At 47.0% G+C, this 23,402-nt stretch overlaps 1 protein-coding gene across 1 annotated transcript in view; it reads left to right on the top strand.

Annotated features, from left to right (window-relative positions):
• The window catches only part of znf385b (zinc finger protein 385B), a 463,674-nt gene that overhangs the window by 348,587 nt on the left and 91,685 nt on the right, over positions 1 to 23,402 (top strand). The window contains exon 5 of the mRNA XM_084314029.1: positions 5,810 to 5,961. Coding sequence (XP_084170155.1) covers positions 5,810 to 5,961 — 152 coding nt within the window. The remainder of the gene's footprint in view (positions 1 to 5,809; positions 5,962 to 23,402) is intronic.

Here is a 23,402-nt window from a genome sequence, read left to right as displayed (position 1 = left end):
GTGTGACAGCAGGGCTCCGTCGTTACAGCCTCGTCTGCAGCACGGAGAATTCCACCCCAAAACGCTCGTCTAAATGTAGCCTCAGTCACTACTTCACGTTTGTGTCAGCTAAGCCGGGTGAAAAAAACATTCATATGCGGAGGAAACAAAATACTGTCTACCGCTAAAAACAGCACATCCAATTGCATTGAAAGCATCTGGAATCACAACACTAGCCGACGCTTCGACTAGGTACAGGAGGACTCGGAGGCCAGCCAAACAGCAAAAGAGAGAGATTGTTTCTTTCCCTTTTGATTAATGTATATTTGATGGTGGCAGAGCAAAAGCTCTTATTTGCCAGATTTACAGTTAATTTACATGTTAAAGAGAGACTGATTGTATGTTTATAGAGAGACATTTATAAAAACAATTTAATAGTTACAGTTGATATAATTGAATAGTTCAGCCTGCATTTGTTAGATGTGATACACTGGTTTTGTAAAACCACTGGCTGGCTGCTCTAATGCTGTGAGCATCATAGACTGTTGCTTTACCATACTTGATGGTACAGAAGCTGAAGCACTAGTTTAACAATTTACGTTATGTGCAGAGAAACAAGTTAATTAGGAGTCTAACCTAAAGAGCTCCTCCTCCTGAGAATTTCCCATTTTTTTTGTTACATAATATAAAATTACAGATTCATACCTTCAAAATAAGCCATCAATTGTCAAATTTGAGACGATAGTTTTCAATCAATGTCCTATCAAACATTCTGGTAAAATCCTAACACCTTTTCAGTATAGGACTTGAAGTAGATCCAAGTTCATTCAGCTATCTGATGAGAGAACTACACTCCCAGAATTCAATGTGATCATTGTCACTAGAACCATTTCACACCTGGAGCAAAGGCCCAGTCATTCCTTTGTTATTCCAGTGAATGGACCCAGCAGGAGGCCTAGCCTGTGTGTGTGTGTGTTTCTGTGTGTGTGTGTGTGTCTGTATTTACAGTACTGTACCATATCAAAAAAAAATAAGCAAACTAGACTAGATGTAAATGTAATGTGTAAATGTAAATGTGTGTGTGTGTCTGTCTGTCTGTGTATGTGTGTGTGTGTATGTGTGTGTGTGTCTGTGAAACATGTCTTGTACTCATTTACCTCACTAAATACAGCAATGTGTAACTGTAGATTTCAAGAGAGAGAGAGAGAGAGAGAGAGAGCGACATTTATAATAATTATATTATTAATTAGTTTTTTTACACACACACACTAATAACATGATCATAACCAGAGAAAACAAGACCAAAGACAACTGGAATAGAATATCACACAATTTTATTAAAAACACATAGAGAATAATAATCAACAAGAAACATCTGCCTGTTCTGTATCACACTAAGTGATATGTGAAAAAGCAGTTCCTGTGAGACAGAGGGCCACACCACATTCACCGCACTTCCAGGGGGTCTTCATCTTACAATGTATGCAAAACAGGCGGCCAGCCGTGGCCTTCTGGGATTTATCTGCCTGTTGCGTGATCGCAACAGGTGAATGGTTCCTTGGTAGGCGGTCCACTGGTGCTGTGGGTAGATTGTCCACTGGCACCTGTACAACTGTGATGCCACACAGCTCAGCTACCAGCTCCTGCTGGAAGACCAGGTGGGTCATCGGCTGCACCTGCTGCTCTCTGCAGAGCTCCATGTGAAGAAGGTAGGAGTTAGTGGCGGCAATGTCCAGATAATGATAGAGCAAAGTCCTGTACCATCGCATGGTCTTGTGGTGTGCAGAGTAGTACTGGATGAGTTGGTCAGACAAATCAACGCCTCCCATGTACTTGTTGTACTCCAGGACAGGTGTTGGGCATGCAATGTTCTCAATGGACCAGGTCTCACTGCGCTTGTTTTTTATTCTCCTCAGCACAGTTTTTCCAGCGAATGACTCGTGGATTGTGGAGCAAACAGAGACTTCACGTGTGTCCATCCACTTCACAAAGACCAGTGGGCCATCACGTAGCCACCTGATGGTGCCCCTAGCATCCTTCTTTTTGAGAGCATTCACCTCTGTGCGGGGGCATTCTTTTCTGTTGTCTCTGTACGTTCCACATGCTCCGACACCCAGGATATGCAGATCCCTGAAAAGCTTTGGACTTGTATAAAAGTTATCGACATTCAAATGATATCCCTTGCCCATGGGTACTTGCTTGAGGTGTGCTGGCTTTATCAGGGACATGACAGAGTCATACGCCAGTCCAATGCCTGATTTGAACTTTGACTTCCCGGCGTAAACAGCAAAGTCCGAAGTGTAGCCATTGCTACTGTCAGCCAAAACAAAAAGTTTGAAGCCCCACTTCGTTGGCTTGGCTTTCATGTACTGCTTCATAGAAGTATGGGCCTTGCTTGCAACCATCCTCTCATCAATGGAAATGTTTTGCCTGGGGTGGTAGAGCGCTTTGCATGCAGACCTGATGGTCTCCATAAGGGGCTTCAGAGAGAGAGAGAGAGAGAGAGAGAGAGAGAGAGAGAGAGAGAGAGAGAGAGAGAGAGAGAGAGAGAGAGAGAGAGAGAGAGAGAGAGAAAGAAAGAAAGAAAGAAAGAAAGAAAGAAAGAAAGAAAGAAAGAAAGAAAGAAAGAAAGAAAGAAAGAAAGAAAGAAAGAAAGAAAGAAAGAAAGAAAGAAAGAAAGAAATATATGGTATCTACAGTATATGTGGTGTCTACAGTATATATGGTGTCTATACAGTATATATGGTGTCTATACAGTATATGTGGTGTCTACAGTATATGTGGTGTCTACAGTATATATGGTGTCTACAGTATATATGGTGTCTATACAGTATATGTGGTGTCTACAGTATATATGGTGTCTATACAGTATATATGGTGTCTATACAGTATATATGGTGTCTACAGTATATGTGGTGTCTACAGTATATATGGTGTCTACAGTATATATGGTGTCTATACAGTATATGTGGTGTCTATACAGTATATGTGGTGTCTATACAGTATATGTGGTGTCTACAGTATATGTGGTGTCTACAGTATATGCCTAATGTACTACATTTGTGTTCTATATATGCAACAATTCTCTGAGCATTTCCTGGCATTTTTTCAGACTACAACATCAATCCATTCATCTTTCCTTGTGACAATATTGTCTACCAAAGAAAAGAAACACCATCTGCATACCTAATCATGGGCCATTGGCTCTGGTATTTCACTATAAGTGCTATATTTGCAATTGAAAACCACACCCACAACAGAGAGAGAGAGAGAGAGAGAGAGAGAGAGAGAGAGAGAGAGAGAGAGAGAGAGAGAGAGAGAGAGAGAGAGAGAGAGAGAGAGAGAGAGAGAGAAAGAAAGAAAGAAAGAAAGAAAGAAAGAAAGAAAGAAAGAAAGAAAGAAAGAAAGAAAGAAAGAAAGAAATATATGGTATCTACAGTATATGTGGTGTCTACAGTATATATGGTGTCTATACAGTATATATGGTGTCTACAGTATATATGGTGTCTATACAGTATATGTGGTGTCTACAGTATATATGGTGTCTACAGTATATATGGTGTCTACAGTATATATGGTGTCTATACAGTATATATGGTGTATATACAGTATATGTGGTGTCTATACAGTATATGTGGTGTCTATACAGTATATGTGGTGTCTACAGTATATGTGGTGTCTACAGTATATGCCTAATGTACTACATTTGTGTTCTATATATGCAACAATTCTCTGAGCATTTCCTGGCATTTTTTCAGACTACAACATCAATCCATTCATCTTTCCTTGTGACAATATTGTCTACCAAAGAAAAGAAACACCATCTGCATACCTAATCATGGGCCATTGGCTCTGGTATTTCACTATAAGTGCTATATTTGCAATTGAAAACCACACCCACAACAGAGAGAGAGAGAGAGAGAGAGAGAGAGAGAGAGAGAGAGAGAGAGAGAGAGAGAGAGAGAGAAAGAAAGAAAGAATATGTATATGTGGTGTCTACAGTATATATGGTGTCTATACAGTATATGTGGTGTCTACAGTATATGTGGTGTCTACAGTATATGTGGTGTCTACAGTATATGCCTAATGTACTACATTTGTGTTCTATATATGCAACAATTCTCTGAGCATTTCCTGGCATTTTTTCAGACTACAACATCAATCCATTCATCTTTCCTTGTGACAATATTGTCTACCACTGTACTAGACTGTACAAGAAATTCCTTCTGTAATGTACTGATTTCTTTTGATTTCTCTGTTTGAGAGAGAGAGAGAGAGTGTGTGTGTGTGCAGGGGAGTAGCTGGGGGGGGGGGGGTTAGGATGATTCCAAGGGCCCAGCAAATGCCCCAAATTTTTTTATAGATTGGGGGCCCCACATTTTTTAATAGATTGGGGGGCCCACAAATTGTTTCTTTCATGGGGCCCAGAATCTCCAGCTACGCCCCTGTGAGCGCACCGTTCTACTCTAGAGAGCTGTCATGACCGTGATGCGCGCTTGAATGAACTGCGAGATAACTCATAACACACGCACTCTGTCTGCCATACAGTAGTTTATGTTGTTTTAGCGCGACGTGGGTATATACACGGGCGAGGATGAAAAGCATAAGACTACTTTTAATACATAAATTAACGTTCCGTCGGGTCCTGTGTATTCTCGAGAGAGAATGATAATAATAATAATGCAGGACCAGATTATATTATCAACGACAGACAGTGAGAAACACAACCCCCCCCTCTCGCGCTGAAGAATATGCATATTAGATCACTCAGTGATTAACACCTATGCGCTGTTGGTGTGTGCGCGCGTCCATGGATGTGACACGCGATGTAGTTTTTATCGCAAATGGAGATTATTACAAGCATACCATCTAGCAAGAATTAAACGTATTTACAAGTCGTATTAGGTTTAGCAAGTTGGGGGACCTATACCTTACATGTTAAAGCACTAGAAATGGCCATTTTTCTATTTTTATCGATTTCTGAAAAGATGTCCTTTTTGAGCATTTATAGGGATTCGAATTTCTTTTGTTGTCCGCCGACGGGTTCAAAGCTCCAGCGTGACTCCTAAGGGTTAAAAACAATTTATGCACTTTCAATAAAGCGTTTAAAAAAAACTGTTGGGGGAACGACGACGACTTCGTAACCTAGTTACTTTCAAAGTAACTAAGTTACTCTGATAATCAAGTAATCAGTAAAGTAACTTGGATTATTTTTTAAAGGAGTAATCAGTAATCAGTAATCAGATTACTTTTACAAGTAATCTGTGGCATCACTGCCCATGAAGTAGCTCTTAAATTTCAAAAAGGTTGGTGAGCTTGTGAGTGGGGCCAGTAGTAAACTGTGCGAGATTAAAAGATCCAACCAGATGCATAAATTCATTCACAAGTGGCTTAGAGTCACCAATAATCAGGATTATATCAAAGTTGGGGCGTGGTATTTGACAGAAAGTCTGTGAATTGCAGGATAAAGTCATCACGGTACACAAGAACAATGAAAAGGGGGTTGGCCACGCCTACTACCGTGTATTGATGCAGCGGAATCATGGAATCTCTTGTGACCTAACACTGAGTATTCTCTTTTGGACATTTATTTTTATAAGTAACCGTCCTACATGGACTTGTAATTGCTTTCTCTGATGTGATATTGCATATGAGCTGTACTTTATTGGATGTTTTAGATTGATTGTGTGTGTTTTGTAACCTCATATGCGATGTGTACTCCCAGTGTCTCCTGAGTTTAAATAAAGTGTAAATAAATGTCTGCAGGTTTTAAAACAAGGCTTTTTTTTAATCAAATCTAACCTCTGCCATCTGGCTTTTCTTTTCTCAGGAAGTGGTTGTGGCCAGGTGGGCGGGGTGTTGCCGAGGGCGCTGGTAGGCGGTCCCTCAGTGATGATGCAGAGCAGTCTGAACCTCAAACCGTTTCTGTCATTTCCGGTTGACACAGCGTCACCAGCTGGCCTGTTCCCAAACTACAATATGGTAGGCTGTGTGTGTGTGTGTGTGTGTGTGTGTGTGTGTGTGTGTGTGTGTGTGTGTGTGTGTGTGTGTGTGTGTGTGTGTGTGTGTGTGTGTGTGTGTGTGTGTGTGTGTGTGTGTGTGTGTGTGTGTGTGTGTGTGTGTGTGTGTGTGTGTGTGTGTGTGTGTGTGTGTGTGTGTGTGTGTGTGTGTGTGTGTGTGTGTGTGTGTGTGTGTGTGTGCGTGTGGTGTGTGTGTGTGCGTGCATGCGTGTGTGACAGGAGTGTGTGACAGGAGTGTTAGTGACAGCATAGTGTGACCACAGGCAGAGAGACACTGACTGTCCTCAACAGTCTTGTCACTATGGCTACATAGACAGACACACACACACAGCCATGTTTTCATGCATTGTGGGGGCATTCCATAGACTTAAATACATTTCCAAACTCCTTACAATAACCGTACCTTAAACCCTAACCTTACCCTAACCGTACCTTACCTTAACCTAACCCTTACCCCAATATTAACCTTACCTTAACATAACCCTTACCCTAATATTAACCTTACCTTAACATAACCCTTAACCTAACCATACCCTAACCCTTACCCTAAGATTAACCTTTAACCCAACCCTTACCCTAAAATGTATCTAACCCTTAACCTAACAACCTAACCCTTACCCTAAAATGTACCTAAACCCTTAACTTAACCTTACCCTCAAATTAACCAAACAATAACCTAACCTTACCCTAACCCCTAACCATAACCCAGGGGTCGGCAACCTGCGGCTCTTTAGCCACTCAGCTGGTCAACATTTTGGAGATCGAGGTCATACTCTGACACTGAAATGAAAAAATATTTCGTCAACTAAAATATTTCATCAACTAAAATATACAGTATGTCACACCCCGCGCCTCTCCCTGCCGTCTGCAAGTGGCTAATCTTGAGTTTCCGACCCCCCAGTAAGCTAACCATGGATACATCCCAAAAAAAGGAAAGTCTGAGGAAAATAGAGGGTTTAATTCAGTGTGGACAGATTCATTTGCTTTCACGACTAACTATGCAGGCTTACCTGTATGCCTGATATGTGGTGCGAAATTTGCGAACAACACAAACATTTCTTTTTATTTGATAGATTTTCCACAAATAAGGGAAGGACTCAAATAGAGCTGCATAGTTCAGGGTTTTATTTCAAAGTAGGTCTACAGATGCCAATGTTTTTTCTCCTCTTCTGTGTTTTATTTCAAAGTAGGTCTACACATGGTAGTCTTTTTTCAAAGTGGACTACTTTTTTATTTTATAAATGTTCCACAAATAAGGGAAGGACTCAAATATACCTGAATAGTTCAGGGTTTTATTTCAAAGTCGGTCTACAGACACCAGTGTTTTGTCTCCTCTTCTGTGTTTTATTTAAAAGTAGGTATGGTAATAAAGCTTGTTGATTGTCGTGATGTATTCTGGTATTCTAGTAGATTACTCTGCGCTGTTTCAATAGTTTACACACTCTGTATAATCACCCAGTAGGTTGAATGCAGTGGAGGCTGCTGACCAAATTTTTAGGTGAAGCACAAATTATTATATTATATTATATATTAAAATTAAGGCTGTCAAATATATCGCGTTAATATCGCGTTAACTCCCGATTCTATTAATGCCACTAATTTTTTTAACTCAAGATTAACTAAAAAAAAAATATATATATATATATATATTTTTTTTTTATTTTTTTTTTTACTAGACTTCACTCAGGTGTATTATTGATGCTCTCATTGATACTATGTTTGTTTCTGAAGTGTGTGTGTGTGTGTGTGTGTGTGTGTGTGTGTGTGTGTGTGTGTGTGTGTGTGTGTGTGTGTGTGTGTGTGTGTGTGTGTGTGTGTGTGTGTGTGTGTGTGTGTGTGTGTGTGTGTGTGTGTGTGTGTGTGTGTGTGTGTGTGTGAGATATAGAGAGAGAGGGGGGTGAGAGAGATGAGGAAGGGGCAAAAGAGAAAAAGAGCTAGAGAGTGTGTGTGTGAGGGAGAGAGGGGGGTGTGTGATTAATCAGCCCTTGTGTGTGTGAATGTAACAAGTTCCTAACGTTTTCTTTCCCCTATTATTTCATGCACACTTTATTCATTGTTTTAAATTATTATTTTCTTTTAAGTTATTTTGTGCATCACTCTGTTTTGAATTTGATGCAAATTTGCAATGCATGAGGGTCATCCTTTTGTGTTAAATGGCTGCACAAAGCAAGCATTTGTTGACTCGCATGTTGATAAGAGTATTAAAACTTGGAACTTGAAAAAGATCTGTTTAAGGTAAAAAAAATAAAAATAAAAAATGCGATTAATTTGCGATTAATCGTGAGTTAACTATGGACAATCATGCGATTAATCGAGTTAAATATTTTAATCGTTTGACAGCACTAATTAAAATATATTTTTAAAACATCCCCCACTGTGTGTCAGTGGTCAGTGGACACAGATGAAAACATATTAACATTAGGTGACAGCGGACCTGACCAGATGAAAACATATTAGGTGACAGCGCACCTGACCAGATGAAATCATATTAGGTGACAGCGCACCTGACCAGATGAAATCATATACAGCGCACCTGACCAGATTAAAACATATTAGGTGAAGGTGACAAGGAAGCCACAGACTCATACCCCCCGACACTCAACTAACCGCCTCGGACAGTCCTTCATACCAGTGGCCATCAGGCTCCACAATAGTGGGCAGGGACTGCTGCCAGACATCGACCTAGAACTAATAGGAACCCAAGTAGGACAATAACACTACCTTATGCATACTGCACCTTATGTGGATACTGTGATACTGTGAATAATGAATAATGTATATTTCAGTTAGTTAGATAGTAAATTATAACACTACCTTATGCATACGGCACCTTATGTGACACTGTGAAAATATATTTCAGTTAGTTAGATAGTAAATTATATTGACCTATTTGTTTACACTGCTTGTGTTGTTTTCACTACCTGTACCCCCCCCCCCCCTTCCCCCATGATGCTATGATGCCTGAATTTCCCCAAGGGGATCAATAAAGGAATATCTTATCGTATCTTAAAAGGAAAGATGAAATTACCTACCTGGGTTCCATCCTATAGAGGCAAATCTTTCCTGTGACAAAATGGGATCCAATGTAATAAAACTAAGTCAACCAACAAACTAGATTCCTGTACCGGATCTCCTCTCTGGTAAACAAGAATACCTTGAAGACTCTAACAGGAGCACTCATTCAAGGGTACTACGACTATGCTTGCACCTCATGGTACCAAAGCACCTCAAAGGCAAACATCACAAAACAAACTGGTCAGACTACTGCTTGACCTTACTCCTAAAACCCACCTCACCCCTGCCCACTTTGACAACCTAGGATGGCTTAGAGTAGACGACAGAGTACAGCAACTTGCAATGGTCCTGGTCTACAAGATACACTACACCACTAAGATACCCATGTGCATGTCGAAATACTTCCTAAAGGTCAGTGAATACCACAACCACAACACCAGAGGGAGTTCCACAAATCATGTTCAACCCAGATAAAATTATTTTAAAAGTAAAAAAATAAATAATAATAATAATAAAAGAAAAATCGTCATAACTTAGAAATGAGATTGCATAGGTCTATGAATCGATATTGCGATTCTGTTTTGATTAATTGCCCAGCCCTACAGTGTGTACAGTAAGTTAGCTTGGTGATCATCATTGTGATGTAGGCTAAGCTGGCTAGCTACTGTTAGCATATGTAGCAGGGTGGATTATCCCTGCTTCGTGGGAACGGTTGCTGGCAGTCACAAGGTAGCTGGACACAGTAGAGCTCCGTCTGACTGCACCCTCGTCTTTCGGCCTGGAGCGTCAAACTGGGACCCGGCAGTGGGAGTGAATGGGGCCCGGGATTTACCAACCTGGTTTGGTACTCTGGTCCTCCTCACCTCTCCGGGGCGGTCAGCAGTACTCCCCAACTCGCTCTCACTTCCCCGATTACCTCCGTGGGCCCTCCCACACCTAGTGACTGATATGCCTAAATAGATTCGTTCCTCCCGCAAGCAGTACCCTCCCTTGATGACCACTAGAAACCTTACAATGAAAAGGGGAGAGTTGGGTAGGAAGGGGTTAATCATATATACGTTACCCACACCAAAAGAGTTAATACTGGGCACAGGAATGGACACGCACACAGAATCCCATCTAATGTTTAATGTTAATTGTACTGTTCAGTTACAATGATTTAATAGGAGTGGTCAAATGGACTGAAGTCCCACTATAGCTCCGTTTGTAACTCAATACCTCATAGACATGTATATTATACACCCACCTCTGGGTTAGTATCAGGGATAATATACTTCAATGTGTTTGACTCATCACCCACGTCTGGGTCGGTACCATGTGTAATACCTCTATCAGGCTTTAATTATATGGCAAGAACAGTACCTCTCTAAGGCTTTACTTATGATGCACCAGGTCTGTAACCTCCCCACAGGGAAAGGGTTAATTAGATGGGAAAATATTATTAAAGAACAAACACGTTATCACACTCAAAAGAAACCAAAAATGTGGGCCCACTGTACCAGAACAAAAGTCCTAAACTAATGCCGGCATGTATTGTTTATGGGGTACCCCTAAGAACTGTAGTTAGCAACGTTAACTTTGCCTGCAGGCCGCATCACACTGTGCAATAAGATCCTGGGCACCGAAGCCCTAATGTACTCAACCAAGATGGCGGCCTCGCCACGCCACCACCGTCCGGATAGCAAGATGGCGTCGAACGCTCTCGTCGCGGGCGCTAGCAAGCGGGGCTGGAGCAGAGGGACAGAAGCTGGCTGAGAGCGTGTGCTGGGTGATGGCGACCTCTGTTGAAGACAGCCGGTGCAGCGCCGACGTTGCCGTCGGTGTAGACTGGTTGTAGACAGCCGGTGCGGAGTCAACGCGCATCCATACCTTGCCCTCACTCACACTGAAGCTACACTCTGGGTCCCAAAACAGCCCTCCTGCTAGCCGTGCTATATAATAACGCAGGGTGTCTCTAAACACCGGTCCTCTTCACGCCACGCTGGCGGGGCACCTCACTGGAGGGAATATCTTTAACTTAAGCCACAGTTGGCTATACCGCCTTTCTTCTAGGATAACTCGTTGTATATCACTAGGGTTATTCAGTGGGGAAAACATGCAATGCTCCACTACGATTACTTCTCTAAAATAACCCGTCACATACTCAAGTTCAGTTCGTCCGCCCGTGTGCTTCACAACAGGGGCTCTCCGAGACACGTCTGTTCACAACAAAGTCCCAACTCGAAGAGACACGTCTTCCCTCTTCCGCCTCCATTCACTCGCTTCCCCGGCTCTCTCGTACACTCTCTGCCTGCCACCGCCCCCTGCTGGCCGCCAACTAGCCACACAGGGAAAAGGATGGTAGATATGGATCCAGTAATGCCGTTTATAATCCATATTTCAGCCGGTAGAAGAAGGAGGAGCCCGCGTCATTGTTCGTGAGAATATTACTGGAAACTAGTCAACATGTCTTTGTGCACAAAGGGGAGATAAAAGGCAAGTCAGCACCTCTGAATAATAGCCCTATTTTCAGGGTGCTAAATTTCCCCCCACTTTGAACTTGCTAAGTCCTCTGCAAGTTAACTCAATGAAACACCAACCAACGCATGCATGAAAACGATCCTGAGACCAACAGTTCCACACATAGATCGACAATCACACATTATGCTAACAGTTTCACACACTCCTTCATGAGTTGGACACACTGTTCAACAAACACACTCTTGAGCACGTAGTCCTGGCGATACCGAGCGGGTAGCCGACCTCTGGTGCTCCTCTGGGGCCGGGCGGGTTTCACTCGGGGGGGTTCCACTTCTCCCACCTCCGACTCCGTGTCGGATTCTTCCGTGCCCGTTGGCGGGTCATGGACCACCGCCTCGCCCTCCGGGGCCATCGGTGGACCGCCAGCGGCCTCATCCTCGACTCCGCCTCCGCCGTCTTCCCCATCCTATCCTGAGGGGGTCGACTCCACCTCTGACTCGGCGCTCGCGGCCTCTTCAGGGGCGTCCCGCAGGGGCCCGGGGTGGTTACACGCCCTAGGATGCGGTTCCCGCCGGTGCCCGAAAGCACCTCCGATGTCTGATTCGGACGAGCTCCGCGGTGCCACCGGGATCTGTCGAGAGGCCCTCGCCCGCACTTCCGGGTCAGAAGCCGGGAAGGGACAGGTCTTGAGCTGGTCTCGATGCACGGTCCTTTCTGGACCCCCTGCTTCGGGCCTGACCGTGAACACGGGCGTCCCTTCGTGGCTCTGCTTAACCACCACATACGACGTAGGCTCCCACTTGTCCTGTATCTTATTACGGCCCCGGATTCGGTGGTCGCGTATCAGGACCCGGTCTCCGGCCCGCAGGAGTGCACCTCTGCTCTTCCTGTCGTAAATCCTCTTGCGTCGATGAGACGCCTGCCTCGGCGGCCTCCGCGGCGGTCTTTAGTCACTCGTGGTGACTCTGTACCCACTCGTCCAGGTCCGCCGCCTCCTCCTCAATGACGTCTCTGCCCCCCAGGACATCCCGGGGCATCCTAGCGTCCCTCCCGAAGAGCAGGTAGAAGGGAGAGTATCCCGTGGAGGAGTGCACGTGGCAGTTGTACGTAAGTACCAACTCGGGTAGGTGCTCCTTCCAGTCCCGCTTCTTCTCTGCGGGCAGACTACGCAGCATGTCATGCATTGTCCGATTGAACCTCTCGCATTGCCCATTCCCCTGGGGATGGTAAGACGTGGTGCGGCTCTTTGAAATTCCGTACAGTCGGCAGAGCTCCTTGATGACGCTCGACTCGAAATTTCGCCCTTGATCGGCATGGAGTCGGGCAGGGCAACCGTAGTATACGAACCAGTACTTGATGATGGCAGCGGCGGTGGTCTTCGCAGTCTGGTCTTTGGTCGGTACGGCAATAGTGAACATATCGGTCAGCACCAGTACGTTCTCGTAGCCACCCGCCGACCTCTCCAATACGGTGAAGTCCATGGCCAGGACCTCCATTGGTGCCGTCACGTTAGTGCAGGTCATCTGGGCCTGGGCTTTAGGGAACACATCGCGGACTAATGCACATCGCTTGCATTGCTGCACCCATTTCTTCACCTCTTCTGCCATTCCGATCCAGTAATAACCTTGCCTCATCAGGTCCACCGTCCCTCGTCCCCCGTAGTGTCCCGCATCTTCGTGCTGTGTCTCGTAGATCCTCCGTCGCAGGGCTGTGGGCACCACCAGCTGGAGAACCTCCTCCCCGTTGCGGGGATCGCTGACGTGCCGAAACAGTACTTGTTGGTGCAGACGGAACCGCTCCCACTGCCCGTATAACTTGCAGAGTTTCGGGTCTCCTTCTTTCAGCTGTACTTTAGTGGGAGGGACCCCCTGCGTCACCGCCCGCCACACCGGACCCAACTCGGGGTCGTCTGCCTGAAGTTGCCGCATTTCCGCCCAGTCATATCCGCTGTTCCCCTTCTGTGCCGCTATCTGTCGTGCGCTGACACTCGGGGCCTCCCACGTCTCTGTCGGTCTCCCGGGGCACAGCAGGGCCTGTACTTCCTCCGCTGGGACCATGACGTAGCCATCGCGGGCGACTGGGGCGGGGACGGACAATGGAGCGGTCCGTTCCTGGAGACCCTGACGGGTGTGAGTGCCGGTCGCGGGTATCGTTAGGAAGTCTTTCTCGGTGTCTTCCACTTCGGGTTCTGATCGCATTGGCATGCAAGACAGGGCATCTGCGTTCTGGTTGAGTCGACCAGGTTTGTAGTGCATCACGAAGTCGTACTCCGCAAGCTGAGCTGCTCCACTGCTCCCAGGTTGGCCGTGCCGAGGTGCCTCAGCGGGTTGTGGTCGGTGATCACGGTGAACTGGGCGTACATCAAGAGGTCTCTGAACTTCTCAGTGACCGCCCACTTCAGGGCGAGGAGTTCCAGCTTGAACGCACTATAATTTTGGTCATTCCTTTCGGACCCACGCAGGCCTCGGCTCGCAAAGGCGATGACTCGCTCCACGCCCTCTTGTTTCTGACTTAGTACCGCTCCCAGTCCCAAGTAACTCCCGTCTGTGGTCACTATGAAGGGGAGCTGGAGGTCGGGGTAGGCCAGCACCGGGGGTGTCAAGAGGCACTTCCGCAGATGGTCGAAGGCCGTCTGACACTGCGGAGTCCACTTGAAGGCCTCGGGCCGGCCTTTGGTGAACCCCTTTTTTTCTTTCCCCATCAGGGCGTGCAGTGGCTGGGCCACCTGGGCGAAGCGGGGCACGAACCGCCGATAATAGGACATTAACCCGATCACCTGCCTCACTTCCTTCGCTGAGCGTGGCGCCGGCCAGTCCTCCAATGCCTTCACTTTGTCGGTGTCGACCTGTATGCCTGCTGCGGAGACGATGTGCCCCAGGAACTTGACCTCGGTCTTCAGAAGGAAGCACTTTCGGGGCTTGAGTTTGAGCCCATGCTCCCGAAGCCGTCCAAACACCAGGTCCAACTTCTGACAGTGACTCTCGAAGTCACTGGCGAACACCAAGACGTCGTCTAGATAGACAAGTAGGACGTCGAAGGCCAGGTCCCCCAGCACGGCGGTCATCAACCGCTGGAATGTCGCTGGTGCGTTACACAGCCCAAAGGGCATACGGGTCCACTGATAGAGGCCGAAGGGCATCGTGACGGCCGTCTTCTCTTGGTCTTCTTCTTTCACCGCCACCTGGAAGTAGCTGGCGGTGAGATCGAGCGAGGAGAAGATCCTGGCCTGTCCCAAGGCGTCTAGGGACTCCTCGATACGAGGTAGGGGGTACGCATCCCGGTGCGTCACGTTATTTAGGCGGCGGTAATCGCAGCAGAACCGCACGGAGCCGTCCTTCTTTATGACGATCACGGCTGGTGACGCCCACGGACTGCAGCTCTCTACCAGGACACCCTGGTTCACCAGGTCTTGTATGTGCCGCTTTACTTCTTGGAACACGTGGGGCGGTATTCGGCGGTGTCGTTGCTTGACCGGGTGTGCGTCACCGGTGGGGACGTAGTGAGTGACCGTGGTTGTATAACCATAGTCCCCGTCATCTACGGAGAACACCGCCTTGTGTTTCTCCAACACTTGATTTAACCGGCTCACTTGGGCCGGTGTGAGATCCTGCAGGTTCGCCTGTACGGCCACGGCGAGCCCTCGGGTCCTCCCGTACAGCTCCACCTCGGGCGGGCTGTCTTGAGTCTCAATCGCCGTCACTCCACGGTCATCCTCTCTTTAGGCCGTACCTGCCGGGGGCAGTGGAGCTCCGCCAGCCTGGACCGGGGTCTGAGCACCATCTCGACATTGGTCGGGTTCAACACCCGCACAGGCACTCTTCCCTGTCGGGCGTATGCCAACACGTTCGCCACCAGTAGTCCGGGGGGGCAGGTTGGCACTCGGCGTGTTCTCTAGCATCACGGGACGCCGCATCCCCGCCATCGTCTCACAGCGGCCTGAGACGATCGCTTCGCTGTGTGGGGGAATGACCACCGGCTCTCTGCCGGCCACCTTGACATACCCCATTCTTCCCGGGGGCGGTACACTCTCGGGCTTCTTGGGCCATGGCGGCGACCACACGGCGTATGGCGATGCTTCTAGCGTCGACACGTCTTCGGCTCGCCGGGCGCATCCCCTTGATCCCCTTGAACAGGCCGTCTACCCCGCAGAGCACATTCATGCCCAGAAGTCCCTGGACGGCGTCTCCTGGGTCCACTCTGGCGGGATCGTCTTTTAGTATGAATATGCATTTCCCCGTAAATGTCATATCTAGGCACTTCACCTCGGCGTAGAGACACCCCACTACGGGGATCTTCAACCCGTTGGCGGCGATGAGGGTGATCCAGTTGGAGGGGTCAACCTCGACCGCGGGAAGTGTCTTCGGAAGTGGCTTTCGTTCATGGTGGTGACTTCGGCGGCGATGTCGAAGAGGCAGCGGGTCTCGACCCCGTCGATCTGGACGTCTAGGGTGAGGCATTCCCCGTGCACGTCTTGCGTCTCGGTGCCCTCCGCGGCCGAGTCGGCGACTCTGGTTATGACGGCGTCGACTGCCCTTCGGGGTCCGGGTCGGTACCCTGACGGGCCCGGAGCTTCGGGGGTGGGAGCAGAGGCTGGGTGTGGCTCGCTGGCGGGGTGGGGGCAATCCCTGCTGATGTGGCCCGGCTGATTGCAAGCATAGCAAATCAACCTGCCCTCTTCGTCCCGGCGGGGCGGTTCCCGCTTAGCGGCGGGCGCGTCGTCTCTGCGTCGCCGTCCGGGGCCGCCTCTCTGGGTCGCGTCTTGCGTCTGTTGGACGGCCTGGAAGAGTTGCTCCTGCCCTGCGAAGAGCAGCTTAATAGCTTCCTGTATAGCGTCTTCGCTCAGCGGGGCCTCTCGTCCCTCCGCGGCATGGACCAGGGCCCGGGCGCCACCCCTAGTGGGGGGCAGGACCATCTCCTCTTCGGACCAGTCTATCGCCGCCATCATCAATTCGAGAAACGTCCGCCCCCCGTCCTCCTTTACGTACTTCCTCTTCTCCTGTCGCAGCATCCCATCCCTCAGGCCTATCACAAACTGCTCCTGCAGCTGGGCGGCAGGATCCGCGACTCGTTGGGGGTCTCGGCCCTGTATGCGACGCATCCGCTCTTGTAGGTCGTAAGCAAACTCCCTCACGGTCTCGCCATCTATTTGTCGGCGGTCGAGGAACTCCAACAGGCGGACACTGACCGGGGTCTTGTCTCCGTATGTCTCCTGCAGCAATCGGAACACGGTGTCCGGCTCCGGGGCGGTCCCTTCTAGCACGAAGCGCACCGTCCGTTTAGCCTCGCCTTTTAGATGCTGTTGTACGAACTCCGCCTGTTCGTCGCCGGGCACTCTGCTGGTCTGGAAATGCGCTTTCATGTCTCGGATCCAGTCTTCCACCGGCGGCTCTCTTTTCCCCCTCCGAACTCGCTACACTTTCGGTCCCGTTGGACATACACGGTCGAGGGGCCTGCGCGGGATTCGCGGCCTTCTCTGTCGAGGGCGGCTTGGGTCTTTTCCAGGGCCAGCGCCTGTCGGTCCAGGAGGCCAGCTTGTGTGTGGGCTCTGTTCGCCAGGGCCTTCACTTGTGCTGTCAATTCCTCCATGGTTTCGGCCTCCTCTTTCTTTACCTTGGTGGCGGCGTCCTGGCCGTCTCGTTGCTCTTTTAGGACCGTCTGAGTGTAGCGCTTCTCTTGGAGTGCCTGTTCGGTCATCTCCTTCATCGCTTCGGCTTGCTGCGTCAGTAGTGCCGCCTGCGTCCGACACTCCTCCTGTAGCTCCTCAAACTTCGCGTCCCGGCCCTCTTGTAGCTCTTGTAGGGCCGCCTGAGTGTAGCGCTTCTCTTGGAGCGCCTGTTCGGTCAACTCCTTCATCGCTGCGGCTTGCTGCTTTAGTAGTGCCGCCTGAGTCTGACACTCCTCCTGCAGCTCCTCAAACTTCGCCGCCATCTCCTGCGCGGCGTGGGTCTCCTCCCCGGACATCGTGGGTCTCTCTACGGGTCTCGGTCAAGGGAGTAAGTTAGGATGTTGATCCTGTTCGTGACGCCAAATGTAGCAGGGTGGATTATCCCTGCTTCATGGGAACGGTTGCTGGCAGTCACAAGGTAGCTGGACACAGTAGAGCTCCGTCTGACTTCACCCTCGTCTTTGGGCCTGGAGCGTCAAACTGGGACCAGGCAGTGGGAGTGAATGGGGCCCGGGATTTACCAACCTGGTTTGGTACTCTGGTCCGCGTGAATATTAAAGGCAACCAACTTGTGTTCGGCTTTTCTCTGATTGGCCGCGACCCCCCGCCCCCACACGCAGGCAAGCGGCAGCCCCTCCCACGTCCCAAATGAAATCCAAGGAGCTAGCGGCAGCGCGGGCAACCAACTTGTGTACCACTACCAACCAACTTAAGCTGCTGTACCAACCAACTTGTGTTCAGCTGCGGTAGCAGTGAAGCGCTGCTGACTGATTATTATGTTTCGCGTTTTTAACAACCAACTACCAGATTCACTCGTCACTGTACATCACCTCTGAAGTATAAACAAAGCCCATACAGTTATGAAATGCGCTGAACTAGAAAGCGTAACGTTATTATGTTTCGCGTTTTTAACAACCAGATTCACTCGTCACTGTACATCACTTCAGCTCCAGCAGCAGCAGCGGCGGTGCTCCGTTGTAGGAAGCCCTTCAATGACAGCGCTCTCATATTTTGCAAATGCATAAACTATATCTTAAATTATGGCTATGTGTCTAATATGGCTGTCGCTTATCAATGACTTCGCGACAGCCATATTAAACACTCACTGTACATCAGTGTGGAACTGTACGCTGTAACGTTATATGTTATTTCGCCCGTGGAGGCTGCTGAAGCGCCAGCGGGGCGACGCGGTGGTTTTTCCCCGGCTTCCGTGCGCCGCCTGCGGCTTGATCCAGCTTCAGCAGCAGCAGCGGCGGTGCTCTGTTGTAGGAAGCCCTTCAATGACAGCGCTCTCATATTTTGCGAATGCATAAACTATATCTTAATTTATGGCTATGTGTCTAATATGGCTGTCGCTTATCAATGACTTCGCGACAGCCATATTAGACACATCGCCATAATTTAAGATATAGTTTATGCATTCGCAAATATGAGAGCTCTGTCATTGAAGTGGGTGGTGGCAGCATTACTAACAGTAGCGATTTTTATTGTTTTGTCATGACCAAACATAATCCCAACATAGATAGGAGGTGTACTGTATGTCAAATGTCGGTCATGTGGTGGAAGAGTTTAGTACAGTCACACAACAGAACACCAGTGTTTCTAGTAGATATGTTTATTAATATAAATAAACACCTCTGTCTGAACTGGTTCGACCAGCGCGTTGGTTCGACCAGCGCTTCTGCCGCGTCTCTCAGCGGAAAAGGGCGTGTGCTAGGGCGGTCACATGGCCGTGTAGCCAATCAGAGAAACGCTGAACGAAAAGCTGAACACAAGTTGGTTGCCTTTAATATTCACGCCTCTGGTCCTCCTCGCCTCTCCGGGGCGGTCAGCAGTACTCCCCAACTCGCTCTCACTTCCCTGATTACCTCCGTGGGCCCTCCCACACCTAGTGACTGATATGCCTAAATAGATTCATTCCTCCCTCAAGCAGTACCCTCCCTTGATGACCACTAGAAACCTTACAATGAAAAGGGGAGAGTTGGGTAGGAAGGGGTTAATCATATATACGTTACCCACACCAAAAGAGTTAATACTGGGCCAGTGCATACATTATTTTTTTTTATTAAATTATATAAATTATACTTTTTTTTTCTTTTTTTTTCAGCTACTGTTTTATATATACTGTTTTTTAGTAATAACTAGAAAGTAATGGTATTTATTCAACAACAGGTGATTGATTATGATACTAATACAAATCTATACACTGAGTATGGGGCTGCAGCACTGCAGATATACCCTACTCCAACGATCCACACGGACATTACACGGTGTTGCACTCGTTACCAAGTGGCTCTGCAGATATACCCTACTCAGCTACAAGGCTCCGTTGGAGAGGATCTGTTGTGATTTTTGCGCAATAAATATTCAACATTCTCTTTTGAGACTCCGCCTCAGACTCTTATCATTTGGCACTAAAAGCTAAACATTGTCACCGATATGGCTGTCCGCAACATGTCATTAATTGTGTACGCGAGGTGGTTCAGTGACGACGCTAACATGAGCTAGGTTAGCTAGCATGTAGCTGCAGATGGAAAGACTAACTTTACTGGTGAAAATGTGATTTACGTTGGAATACTCCTTTGCCAACTTGCTGTACTTTGCTTGCAGGTCTGCAGCCATTATTGCTGGATTATGAATAGTCCCAACTTTAGCCAAGGTAACGTTAAGCTAAAACTAGCTCTTCAGCTAATGCTAACACCAGCAATCGAACCCATCAGAGCTCCCCGTCACACTGCTCTGTCGGGAGGATGGCATTTAAGAAAGTATCTGCTGTTAAAATGACAAACAGCATTGACACTTTAATTCACGGTCGGTTAAACACACGTTTGTTTTATAATGCTCACAGCAGACCGCAGTGTTGTTGATAAATTACGTGGGGATTTAAGTTCCGCAAAAAAAGGTTCCGCACCGTTGCAATCGTACGGTGCACAGCACGTACTGTACCGGAGGAGAGGTGGGTAGGAACTTGATGCTGGATGAGCGTATTGCTGCGTTGGGAGGCGGAGATAGTCATTGGATTTGGCAAATCACGCTACGTTTAGACTTCAGTGAACTCAGTCAGCACGAGACATTCACCATTTGACAGCAATATATGCGCGCACTGACAGTCGGCCAATTGACATTTCCTGTCAAAAAAAAATCCTCTCCGTCCCGGATGCGTCCCAGCAAAGATTTATGTTCGTCCCAAATCAATATTTGATCGTCCCCGGGACGACGGGACATCGTTAGTCTCGAGCCCTGCCGCCTTTCTTCTAGGATAACTCGTTGTATATCACTAGGGTTATTCAGTGGGGAAAACATGCAATGCTCCACTACGATTACTTCTCTAAAATAACCCGTCACATACTCAAGTTCAGTTCGTCCGCCCGTGTGCTTCACAACAGGGGCTCTCAGAGACACGTCTGTTCACAACAAAGTCCCAACTCGAAGAGACACGTCTTCCCTCTTCCGCCTCCATTCACTCGCTTCCCCGGCTCTCTCGTACGCTCTCTGCCTGCCACCGCCCCCTGCTGGCCGCCAACTAGCCACAAAGGGAAAAGGATGGTAGATATGGATCCAGTAATGCAGTTTATAATCCATATTTCAGCCGGTAGAAGAAGGAGGAGCCTGCGTCATTGTTCGTGAGAATATTAATGGAAACTAGTCAACATGTCTTTGTGCACAAAGGGGAGATAAAAGGCAAGTCAGCACCTCTGAATAATAGCCCTATTTTCAGGGTGCTACACATACAAGCTTTTACAAACACTGTAGCCTACTTACTTTTTCATTCACAACTTTTTTTCTGATCCAGATGCATAAGTCCACTTCTTCATGTTGCTCAGTTGCTGGTTTATACTTTGGTCCTAATGTTGGCGCAAAGTTTAATTTAGCCTACTGTGTTGTTATAGCTGTACAGCTTACTAAACTACTAGCTTGCTCTTTCACACAGTGAAACCAGTCCAGCTGCAGGTCCGTAGATTAGGTTTAGCTTGGGCCAATTTCAAGTTTCTCAAGTTTCTTTATTAGTTGTCATACAGAAGTACAGAATACTTTTATACAAAATGTTTCTTTCTGTTACATTTTGTATAAAAGTATTCTGCATGACAACTAATAAAGAAACTTGAGAAACTTGAGATTGGCCCCAGCTAAACCTAACCTACGGACCTGCAGCTGGACCCGTTTTGACTGTGCAATGCAGCAACCTCTGATTGGATTTTCAAGGCTGCCAATCATATTCAACCTCCGTGTATTGGATGGCAAGGGCTGTCAATGATTAAATCCCCCATTCAATGGCAAGAGTTTAACTGCACAGACCGTGCTTAGATGACATTAATAGCCTATTTTGATTGGCTATTATTTATTATTTATTTAATCCTGGGTCAACCTGTGCAGCCATCTGCACAAATATACTGCAGTCATTACTGCAGTGCAGGCCTGCTCAGAGCTGTTTTTTTTTTGTTGCAATTTTTGAAGAAAAAAAATCACTGGCATTTTTTATTACAGGGGAAAACATTTCTAATAAAAAAATTTCAAATAATAATAATAAAAAAAATATATATATGTAAATTTATAGTAATTATGAATTATGAGTGAATTTGTGTTTCACGTGTTGTCATAGAGAAACCTCCACTGGTTGAATGAAGGATTTGCAGACGGACGCAGAGCTCAAATCAGAATATATGCGTTTATTGCATAAAACGCATACTAGACTAGGGTTTGGATTCCAATGAGCTCCCTATTTACAAGAGTCACGTTGGGAAGTTCCAAGCTAATCAAAAAGAAGCATCAACAGATTCTCAAATTATTTCTAATAAGCTAATTAGGTCTTTCTCTGGAGCCAGGATGCTCTGCTGGACTGGTCTGGTCGCCGTGGTGTGATCTCTCCATCTGTGTGTGTGTCTTCTTTTCTCCTGTAACTCCTTATAAACACTAGGCCCTGCCTCCGAGCTCTTCGTCAACTGACGATCGAGCTGGGAGGCGTCATTCTCCTTGTCCAATTGGATTCTAGCCGGCGGCCATTTTGAAAGAGGGCAAACCCGCCATTTTGTATTTTACAACTCTGTCCAAGCCCAAAGATGGTATTACTTAAGTTTACCAGGGGACGTCCTTCTCAAGTTTGCAGCGCAAAGAGAAAATCCCTTTAAGTTTATTTTAATCTACTTCGTCTTCGTGGTAATTTAAAACTTAGATAATACTTCTCAGTTTGTCCTAGTATATCTTAGCATCTTTCCAGTATTTTCCTACGTGATTTTATTAGGGATGTCCGATATTATCGGCCTACCGATATTATCGGCCGATATCGGCATTAAAATGTGATATCGGAAAATATCGGTATCGGTTTTCAAATTGCTTTTTTTTTTTTTTTTTTTTTTTTCTTTTTTTTACATTTCTATAGAAATTATGTCCGATATTATCGGCCTACCGATATTAACACTTTGATTGCCTAAGGCTAAATTCATGATATACCATCCATTGCCAGCTCTATTTAACATGGAGAAGTTCCCCTTCTTTGCAGGGCTATAACTTTTTTAATTCTATTGCTAGATTGCCATTATTAGGGCCCATTCAAGGTCCTATATGTATTGTTCATGGTGTAGCAACGTTAAACCTTTTCATTCACATATTCATACTAAAATATGGTCTAAGGTATAAGTATGTTTTCATCTCTTTCTGCAGCTTTCTCCAGAACGTGATTTATAGCCGCAAATGCATTATATTGATGATGAAATACAGTTTGATAGCAATCGGCGCGATATAAAAAATTCCAACTGGACGTACTTCTGGAAGTTACTACACGTCATCTGATGTTGACCGGATGGGCGAGGGGGCGTTTATAATTCTGTGGGCAGCGTTATACCATTCATCTAATGTGGGTCATATGTTCATCAGATCAGTTAGTATCGAACACGGTAATATTACACGCTAAAACTCACCCCAGTCTCCTCGGGCCGTTGGGCGATCAGCGTGGGGTAGACAGTTTTCCATTATGGGATGTCGAAATACCCGGTCCATTTCCAGGTTGTATAATAGTATATACGTCCAAATAATGTTGTTTATCGAGTTATTGGCAACGGATCGCTATGTATTGTGTCGAGCTCGAGTCCCGGGACCTATAGCGAGTGCCCGGAAGTAATATGGGTGATCACCACTTCATCCACATGACTTCCTGTTTGGCGCTTCTGCCGATCGGCCACCAGATGGCGCTCTTGAACCGCTAGAGGATTGAGAGGAGCTCAGAACTGTGTGTGAAGGCTGCAGAGTAGAAATATGATTCCGATCAC

Source organism: Notolepis coatsorum, assembly GCF_963971535.1.
Source record: "Notolepis coatsorum genome assembly, chromosome: 5".
Lineage (NCBI taxonomy): Eukaryota > Metazoa > Chordata > Actinopteri > Aulopiformes > Paralepididae > Notolepis > Notolepis coatsorum.
This window is presented reverse-complemented; position numbering and strand designations above follow the sequence as displayed.